The following is a 10107-nucleotide window of genomic DNA, read 5'->3' as shown; positions in this document are numbered from 1 at the left end:
TGCCTTTTTAAAAACTCATCCAAGCAGACCTAAACAATTTAAAGAAGGCTTGTAGAATGGTAGTACATAAAACAACAAACAGAGCAGGGCGTGGTAGCACACCTTTAATCCCAGCTCTCAGGAGGCAGAGGCAGGTGGATCTCTGTGAGTTCAAGGCCAGCCTGGTCTATAGAGCGAGTTCCAGGACAGCCAGAACTACAAAGAGAAACCCTGTCTCCAAAAACCAAAACCAAAACCAAAAACAAGAAACAAACAAACAAAACCCACCAACATTCCTTTTATTTCATTCTTTTGTGCCAAATATCAAAACAGGGGACTGCGTGGAGCCTCACGTACTTCACCCCATCCACCGAACACTGAAAGCACCCATAAACAGTCTCCCTCTTCAAGTTCCCCATTCCACAGAGAATGCAGGGCCCTTTAGGAATGTTGTGGTTTAGTAAGTTCACTCGGATGTGAGTCCCCTCTTTGAGTGAAATGTCCGTCATGCTGAGAGGTTTGTCGTAGTAGTCAGAAAAGAGATCATCCAGGTAAAGCTGGGAACGAGAGATGGCATCCATCACTCTCCTATCTGCAAAACAGAACCCAGAAAAGTGTTACAAGTCCAAACAACTGTGCAACCCAAGCTGTGTTTAAAAAGGTGTCAATCCAAACCATCTGTCAGGAAGTAATTGGGCTTTAAACATGTTAACTGATGGGTTACTGCGTAGGTAGCCTCACATACTGATACAGGAAGAATGCCTTCACAGATACCCTTCAACGGACATACTTCTTTCAAAGAGTATATTTCTCAGTCTGTAGAACATGGCAAAGGTTGTCGTTTCTTCCCTTTCGAATCCTCCTTTTGACACTGACGTGACACAAAGGTCTACGAAACAAATTTGAGATGTTATTAGAACTTAATTAATATTTGAGTATTTCACAGAGGCTATGAATACCCATACATGCAATCTGTTGTTGTTGTTTTTAACAAAACTAAACTTTACACATTTGAGGAAAAGATGCATTAAGAAGTACAAAATTCAGAGATGAAAATCACACAGTGACATGCCTCTAAGCCACCCTGTACCCAACCTGTCTGGCACGAACTTGTGTATCCTTTAGAAACCCTGTACGTGCAGACTTAACATACGTTTCCAGAAACAATTCCATATCACACATAGTCCTTTAAAATAGCTCTCGGAGATCACCGCATGCCCAGAGCTACCCACTCATGATGCTTTTGTCTTCCTTGGCTGTGCTCATGGCATGTACCACCACTGGGTCCCCTAAGGGTGTTTCCAGTACTTTGTTTTAGCACCTACAGACCCTGTTCCTCTGTCATTGTCCATATGTCTCAGTATACCTAGAGCATAAATTTCTGAAAATGAAAGGCCAAAAGAATGTGCACATAGATTACATTCTGATGAATGCCATTTTATACTCTTCTCCACAACACAGTCACCATAACCGCAAACCCCTGGCGGCTACAGGGTTCAAAGTTCAGTTGACTTAGAATGTAGTTTTGTTTATAGACTTCCTACTCCCCCTTCCTCGGAACTAAAGAAATTAACAAAGGAAGCTCTACAAACGTCAGTTACCATAACTAGGGGGCTCCCTTGCCTGGTCCTTTTGGAGCTACATCTGGTCTTGTTCTGGCTGGCAGTCAACTAACTTTAAAGTCCCAGGAAATGTAGAAAGCTAAAGTGAGCTGCACTGAGCAACCATACAAGATGACAATTGTGGGGAAGTACTTATAATTCTAAAGTGTTTCCTTTGTTATTTAAAAGGGGATGTGCAGGTGGGAAGTTATGTCTAAACATGTACAAATTAACTAATTGATTATTAATTAATACATACCACCCATTTGGGCACCACACACTTCGGGCATCTTACTGTCTTCAGATTGTGTATTTGCCACTTCTACAAGCTACCTATTAGAAGTCATTTATTATCCCTCCCACAAAAGCTAAGGCATATTTTGTCAATGGACTTTGTTTTATTCCTAACCTATAATTATAAGTGGGGTAGTATGGAGCCTTCCCTAAGAAGCATAAAAGAGGTGCTGGGAAAGTGGGGGGTGGGGGGATGCTTTCTCAGCTACTTCATCCTAGCCTAAGACTAAGATACTGAATGCATCATGCTTCCATAATCACAAAAACGAGAGGGGAGACAGAAGGAAGGAGGGAGAAAGGAAGAGAGGGAGGGAGGAAGGGAGGGAGGGAGGGTGAGGGAAGAAGAGAGAGAAGGAGGGAGGGAAGATGGGGAGCAGAGGGGGAGATTCATTCCTATTACATTCTCCTTAAAAACATAATCACCTGAGCTTCAGGCATATCTTTTACTCACCAAAGGCACCATCCAGGTAAATGAAGAGCTCGAAAACACTGAAAGCTATAGTCGTGTGTGCTGGGAAAACAATAGCTTTTTCCCTTCCTTTGGGATTCTGTTCATCCATAAAATGAAACTACAGTAAACAAATGGATGAAATAACATTATTACAGAGCACAGCAGGGCAGGGTAGCGTGTTGGAGAAACAAACCTCCCGTAATCCCACCCAAAACAAAACCCAGCCACCTACGCAAGTAAAGAGCTGCCCTGCCTCAGTTAAACCTTATGGTGGACACCCATGCATGACCTATGCTAGCGACCCTTTAGCTTCCTCACTTGAGGACTGAAGTCGATGAATGTCACAAGTGTCCTTGCAGTAAACCCTTCTCCCTTAGCCTCGCCCATCTACTTCAGAAGCCCCACAGCTGTGGGCAGCTTCTCAGTCACCAAAATGACCACCATCAAGTAAATACGTCAGTTTGTGCCCCTCAAATGACGGATGCTAGTCAGAATTTGGAGGATATCTGAATATGGATTCTGAACAGAACCCTCATAATGTAGTGATGGATAAAATGATAAGGCACCTAGTATTCTTAAAATGACTTGGTCCTCTTACATAGATTATGTGCAACATGTTAAATTATAGCTGGAGAGGGTTAAAAGATGACCTTTAGCCCTGTATTTTTTGGGGGGAGGGGTTGAGACAGGGTTTCTCTGTGTAGTTTTAGAGCCTTTCCTGGAACTCATTCTGCAGACCAGGCTGGCCTTGAACTTAGTCCTGTATTTTTTTTTTTTTTTTTTGGTTTTTCGAGACAGGGTTTCTCTGTGTAGTTTTGGTGCCTGTCCTGGAACTCACTCTGTAGCCCAGGCTGGCCTCGAACTCACAGAGATCCACCTGCCTCTGCGTCCCGAGTGCTGGGATTAAAGGCGTGCGCCACCACCGCCCAGCTGGTCCTGTATTTTTTTTTCCTTTTTTTTTTGGTTTTTCGAGACAGGGTTTCTCTGTGTAGCTTTGTGCCTTTCCTGGAACTCACTTGGTAGCCCAGGCTGGCCTCGAACTCACAGAGATCCGCCTGCCTCTGCCTCACGAGTGCTGGGATTAAAGGCGTGCGCCACCACCGCCCGGCTGGTCCTGTATTTTTAAGAGGCATTTCTTTATGATGTGTGTGGGGTGCCTGCACAGAGATCCCGAGACAACTTTATGGATTCACTCTTCTCCTTCTATCACAGGTTCCGGGGACAGAACTCAGGTACCCAGGTATGTGCAGCAAGCTCCCTACTCATTGAGCCAACTCCCTGGTCCTGGTCCTATATTTCTTTTTTGTTTCTTTCTTTCTTTTCTTTTTTTTCTTTTTTAAGATTTATTTATTTATTATGTATACAGTGTTCTGTCTGCATGTATGTCTGCAGGCCAGAAGAGGGCACCAGATCTCATTACAGATGGTTGTGAGCCACCATGTGGTAGCTGGGAATTGAACTCAGGACCTCTGGAAGAACAGTCAGTGCTCTTAACCTCTGAGCCATCTCTCCAGTCCATGGTCCTATATTTCTAACACGTGGTTTTATTTTACTTTCTCTTTCCTGAATTATCAACACACCGTATTTGTACACACCTGTGAGAGGCAATGTGCTGCTTTGGTTCATTGCACACTGGACCGTGATCAACTCAGGGTAATTAGTGCATTAATCCACTACCTTAAACTTTCACTGTTTCTTTATAATGAGTACATCCCTTTCCTCTAACCATTTTGAGAACTATGGTACATACATAATTATCTGCATTCTGCTGTGCCATGGGCCATCAGAACTAAATTTTCCTATCCTATTCAACAATAATATTGTTCCCACCAACCCAGCCTTTGCTAGCTCCAGTCTGTGTTCAACTTCTATGAGATGAGTTTTTTCTTTCTCTTTCTTTTCATTTATGTGTGTGGTGTATACTGTGGGATGTCTTTCTGTATGCTGTGAATATGTGTTGCTCCCATTAGATAATAAATAAAGCTGCATTGGCCTATGGAAGGGCAGGATGGAGCAGGTGGGAAAATCCAAGAGAGATAGTGAGAGAAGAAAGGAGAGTGGGAGATGCCAGCCAGCTGTCCAAGAAGCAACATGTAATGGGACACAGGTAAAGTCATGGAACACATAGCGATACATAGATTAATAGAAATGGGTTGAGTTAAGTTATAAGAGCTCACTAACAAGAAGCTTGAGCCATAGGCCATGCAGTTTGTAATTAATATTAAGACTCTGAATGATTATTTTATAAGCAGCTGTGGGACCGTGGGTGGGAGAGATTCGTCAGGACTAAGGGGCTGCAGGACTGGAGAAACTTCTCTCTACAAGTGTATGCATGTGTATGTGTTTGCATGTGTGTGTGCACATGCATGGGGGTACATGACCACATGGATATGATGTATGTGGAAGCCAGAGGTCAACTTTGGGTATCTTCCTTTATAGCTCTCCATCTTATTTTATTTTTTTTTTTTTTGAGTCGCCCACTGAACATGGAGCTCACTGACTGGATAAGACTATTAGAAGGCTGGCCAGTCCCAGAGATGCTCCTCTCTCTGCCGCCTCCCTTGTGCTGGAATCATAGATTCACACTGTCATACTTAGCTTTTATCCAGTTGCTGTGCTAGGGGTCAGGTTCAGATCCCCATGCTTTCACAGCAAGCCCTGTATGGACAGAGCCATCCCTCATCCCATTTTAGAAATTAAATTAGTATACAAACTCACAGGTTTCATAATGGGGTGTGTGTGTGTGTGTGTGTGTGTGTGTGTGTGTGTGTATGCACTTTGCCTTGCCCTCCCTTTCCACCTTCACACTAGTCTCCATCCCTCACGTATTCCTCCCTTCCACTTTCAAATCACATGTATCCCTCCTTTCCCTCCTCCCCCCAATCTCTTCCTCCCCTTTCATGGTCTTCTTTCAGGTTTCATGACCTGTATGCAAACACATGCACACACATATATAAGCGTAAAGCTTGATTCTATATATAAGAGAAAATATGCAATATTTGTCTTTCTGAGTCTGGCTTATTTCACTTGACAATTTTCAGTTCCCTCCATTTTCCTACAAATATCACAATTTCATTTTCTTTTCTATAGAATAAAATGTCACCTAAAAATTGGCCTTGATCCTATCAGATCATTACTAGGTGTCACTGGTTGGTGACAATATAAATAATTTTCTATTTTTTAAATTTTTCTAAAGGTTTATTTATTTTTATTTGATGTGTATATGTAGGTATGTATGTGCACCATGTATGTGCAGTGCCTGCGGAGGCCAGAAGAAGGCATCAGATCCCCTGGAACTGGAGTTACAGCCACATGTGAGACACCATGAGGGTGCTGGGAACCAAATCTGGATGCTCTTAAAGAGAAGCCAGTTCTCTTCACTAGTTATCTCTCTAGCCCCAGTTTTCTAATTTCTAATTTTTTTTTTTTTTTTTTTTTTTGGTTTTTCGAGACAGGGTTTCTCTGTGTAGCTTTGCGCCTTTCCTGGGACTCACTTGGTAGCCCAGGCTGGCCTCGAACTCACAGAGATCCGCCTGGCTCTGCCTCCCGAGTGCTGGGATTAAAGGCGTGCGCCACCACCGCCCGGCTAATTTCTAATTTTTTTAAAGATTTAATTATTTATTATGCACACAGTGTTCTGCCTGCATGTTTGCCTGCAGGCCAGAAGAGAGGACCAGATCTCATTATGGATGGCTGTGAGCCATTGTGTGGTTGCTGGGAATTGAACTTAGGGCTTCTGAAAGAGCAGTCAGTGCTCTTAACCTCTGAGCCATATCTCCAGCCCCCTAATTTCTAATTTTTAAAAGGAAGCATATTTAGCTACTGATAATGTTAATTAGAAAAACTATTTTCATATAAAATAAATTGAGGGCTGGTGATATGGCTCAGCAGATAAAGGCACTTGCCACAGTGCCTGACCACCTGGGCTTGCTCACTGTGACACACATATGGAAGGAGAAAACTGAGTCCCACAATTTGTCCTCTGATTTCACCATGTGCACCGTGGCACTTGCATACACACAGAGAGCACAAAATAAAAAAATAAATGCCAAAAAATAGTTAAAAACTCAACTTTTAAAATTTCAGTATGAATTGCTTTACTTAAAAATAAAATCAAGGAATACAACAGTCAAACTTACTTTTTGTTCTTTTTGTTTTTGTTTTGTGTTTTGAGACAGGTTTTCTCTGTGTAGCTTTGGAGCCTTTCCTGGAACTCACTCTGTAGCCCAGGCTGGCTTCAAACTCACAGAGATCTGCCTGGCTCTGCCTCCCGAGTGCTGGGATTAAAGGTGTGTGCTACAGCCGTTGGCTACTTTTTGTTCTTAATACAACACTTAAGTACTATTTAATTGGAGGGACTCCAGTATACACATAAATCCACAAGGATTAGTGATTTGTGTGTATTTTATTACACACATTTAGAACCCAAGTTGTCTTGGGTGGGCTTCTTATTCTGAAGCATAACCACTCTGAAGTGAAGCCTACACAGCTGAGGCTCTTTATTCTCTGCCCTTGATGAAAGGCACAAACCCATGAAGAGCAACTTTTTAAAAACTCCATAGTAACTGGAGTTAGCTAGTGAAGCCCCGAGTGTGTCTTACCCGCATGGCTTCCCCTCGAATCCCAGCATGCACAGACAGGGAGCACTGTCGTGTGGTTCTGATGCTCTCCATGACCACGCACAGCACAGCCTTCCTGCTGCTCCTTGATTGGCGGATCAAACTGTGGTCAAAGTTAATTTTTCTAGAATAAAATAAAAAAGATACATGCACAAGATGCTTTAACATGTGATTACACAGAATTGAACGTACCTGTTGTGTTATTTGTGGTACATCTTAACTATGTGTGAATCAAGGCAGGCACAATGCAAATCAGAAAATATAAATCACTTGATTAATTTGCTGCTCCCTTCAATGGGTTTTCTTGTTTTAAAGAGTGGAGGCATGCCTTTAGTTTTGTAGAACTGGGGACTGAACCCAGGGCCTTGTGCATGCCAGGCATGTGCTCTATCACTGAGCCACCTCCCAGCTACCCACCCACTCTTCATTTAGATAGATGCTCAATAATTTGTCCAAGATGGACTTGAACTCACTATGTAGCCCAAACAGGCTTTGAACTTGTGCGTCTCCTATCTCACTCTCCGAAGTATGTGGGATTACTGGCCTGTACGACCACACCTGAATCTCCTGGTTCTGTAGAATGCTCTATTCTGTCTGTTGAGAGTCTGTTGGAAGAACAGCTCATATCATTTCAATGTAATAATTTAGCAAATTGTGCAGAACCACAATGATGTTTTGTGAAACAACTGAAAATGTATATCAAATGATTTTTGATTGGGTTGGGGTTCTAATTGGCTGTCAATATGTAGTCTTTCAAATGAAGAAAAAACATAAATTAACCTGTAAAATATAACCCCAATGTTTTAAGCATTCTTTGTAATGGAGTTGATACAGTTAAATCATTTAATGAAAATACTGCAGTATATCAGGATCTTTGTACTGACCGTGCAGTAATTTCCTTGAGTAATGTTGAGACTTCCACTTCATGTTTGGTTACCACACCAAATGAAGCTTTGACCGCGATGGAATCAGATCCCGTAACATTAATCCCAACATCATTCACAATATGGTTGGTTCGCCTTCCATAGAGGGAAACATCTGACTCATCTTCATAATTCAGTAACTGATAAGATGAAATACCTTAGGAGAAGGAACTTAATATTTTTAAACGTCTCAAATTCATCTTACATAGACTTTATATATTACCACGTTAACATGACTGAAAATTCTTTCGCCCAAATTAGACAGGATTTAAAATACATGAAAAGTAGCATTTCAGGCAATTTTACTTCAAAAAATGACAGAATACTTAAAACAAACTCAAATTCTCTGTTCAGACAACAGAATACATATACATCAATCAAGATCCATTGGGTAGTTGAAAGAAAAAAAGTGTCCTTAACCAATGACTAGCCATCATGCCTATTTTATAATCTAGTTTTAAAAACACATTTCAAGGTTGGGAGATGGCTCAGCTGGTAAATTGCATGCTTGTAAACGTGAGAATCTGAATTTAATCCCCCAGTACCCACATTTTTAAAAAAATTGGGTTTATTTATTGCAATAAACTGTAAAATAATTACTTTCATTTATTGACCATGTGACATGGGTAAAACCAATTAATACCCTATATTATACAAGACAAAAAGACATCATTTTCTTGGTCTATTTAGTTAAAAAGAACTTAAAATTGATTTTTAAATTAAGCAATAAGAGATTTGAAGCTATAAAAACTTAAGCATTGCTCATCTTGACGCTACTACCACATGAAGGTTGATCTTATTCATAAAATGTGTATTATTAATATAATTAATCCACACAACCTCCCTTAGGTTATTAGTGCTATAGCCCCATGGAGAGTCACTCCCAAACATTTAAACTTACCAGCTGAAATGTCTCTGTCTCCTAGGAGAATATCTTTAAGTGTAAAAGGTGTTGAGGTAAATTTGTATCTAGGAAACAGAAAACAGCGCTTCTTTTTGACCACCAGACTCAGGGGTTGGTATTTGTCAGCTTCACTGAGGCTTGGAACAGGCACTAATCTCCCTCCATCTCCAACTTGCTTAACAAAGCTCTTGGTAGCAGCGGCAAACATATTAAATTCAAGACGTCATCGACTGCGACCCTCAGGCAACGAACCCATTTTCTGAAGAAGAAAATCAGACCCCTAAATGAAGCCTTGTTGGATGTTAAATCCAATTACGCAGGTTAGAACTAGAAAGCATGTTCTCACCAGGTACCCGTGTGCAATTCACAACACTGCCTCCCTTCATGAGCTCAGGTAATAAATAATAGATGGCAGTGAAAAATGATATGCTAAAAGCAAGTCTAACTGGGAATGGCGGTTTACAGAACTAAAATATACACAAAAAAACTAATTCAAACATACTACCCACGTCCTTGAGGTGACCACGGTTGAGAGTGCTCTGCCACAGCAATGAGCCAGTTTGAAAGGAAGCCTTAAGTCCTGTGGGGAACGGTGCAGCTGGGCCCTGACGTTAGCCCTGGATACGATCTACAGTGGACATCATCCAAGAGGAATTCCTTCACAAGTCCAACAGGTGAATTTTGGCAACAGAAAAGCACTTTTTGAATCCTCATAGTATACAGATCATTACATGAGCATTTCTCTCATCTGGGATTTTGTATGCTCATAAAACTATGTGTATAATATCAAATACCAATTCACAGAATACAGAGGAACGATCGTAAGCAGCTCTCTGTAGAATACGAACAGCTTTTTTTTTTTTTTGGTTTTTCGAGACAGGGTTTCTCTGTGTAGCTTTGCACCTTTCCTGGAACTCACTTGGTAGCCCAGGCTGGCCTCGAACTCACAGAGATCCGCCTGGCTCTGCCTCCCGAGTACTGGGATTAAAGGCGTGCGTCACCACTGCCCGGCACGAACAGCTTTTAGTTACAAATTATATTACACATTAAAAATTACCAGGGAAGTTTCTTACTTTGAAAGGGATGGCTCAAACTACATTCACCTGATAGAGTTCTGCTGAATTTACCTCCCTTTTGTTGCTAATTACTGTCCCAATCACTCAACCTATAAAAATAGTTGTATAAAGTTTTGGCTTATTTTCAAGGAGTTTTGTGGATCCATTTAAATTAAATTCTAGAAATACTCCAATACTGAGATATTGAATGGCCATAAGTGGTTGACATATTTTGAAAGTGGTCCTTACAACACAATACTCATTAACACGTAAGTATAATA

General features: G+C 41.3%; 1 protein-coding gene across 1 annotated transcript; it reads right to left on the bottom strand.

The window, feature by feature from the left end:
- Positions 1-278: 278 nt before the first annotated feature.
- Positions 279-9585, bottom strand: Pjvk (pejvakin). Its single transcript, XM_052725178.1, has 6 exons — positions 8769-9585; positions 7829-8024; positions 6927-7068; positions 2326-2443; positions 770-868; positions 279-571 (listed from the first exon to the last, which is right to left on the bottom strand). The coding sequence occupies exons 1-6, from the start codon at positions 8977-8979 to the stop codon at positions 279-281; spliced, it is 1059 nt and encodes a 352-aa protein (XP_052581138.1). The 5' UTR covers positions 8980-9585.
- Between the last annotated feature and the right edge of the window lie 522 nt (positions 9586-10107).

This window comes from Peromyscus californicus, unplaced genomic scaffold (genome assembly GCF_007827085.1).
Source record: "Peromyscus californicus insignis strain IS unplaced genomic scaffold, ASM782708v3 Scaffold_7__1_contigs__length_154581171, whole genome shotgun sequence".
NCBI lineage: Eukaryota > Metazoa > Chordata > Mammalia > Rodentia > Cricetidae > Peromyscus > Peromyscus californicus.
Note: the sequence above shows the minus strand (reverse complement) of the source record. Positions and strands in the feature narration are given on the sequence as shown.

What these genes read in the sequence shown, in the direction of transcription:
- Pjvk (XM_052725178.1), bottom strand. Translation starts at nt 8,979, where the DNA reads ATGTTTGCCGCTGCTACCAAGAGCTTTGTTAAGCAAGTTGGAGATGGA. An exon ending in AGACAGAGACATTTCAGCTG is followed by an intron (nt 8,025 to 8,768) that starts GTAAGTTTAAAT and finishes CCTTCTCCTAAG; the next exon opens with GTATTTCATCTTATCAGTTA. An exon ending in TTCGAGGGGAAGCCATGCGG is followed by an intron (nt 2,444 to 6,926) that starts GTAAGACACACT and finishes TGTTTACTGTAG; the next exon opens with TTTCATTTTATGGATGAACA.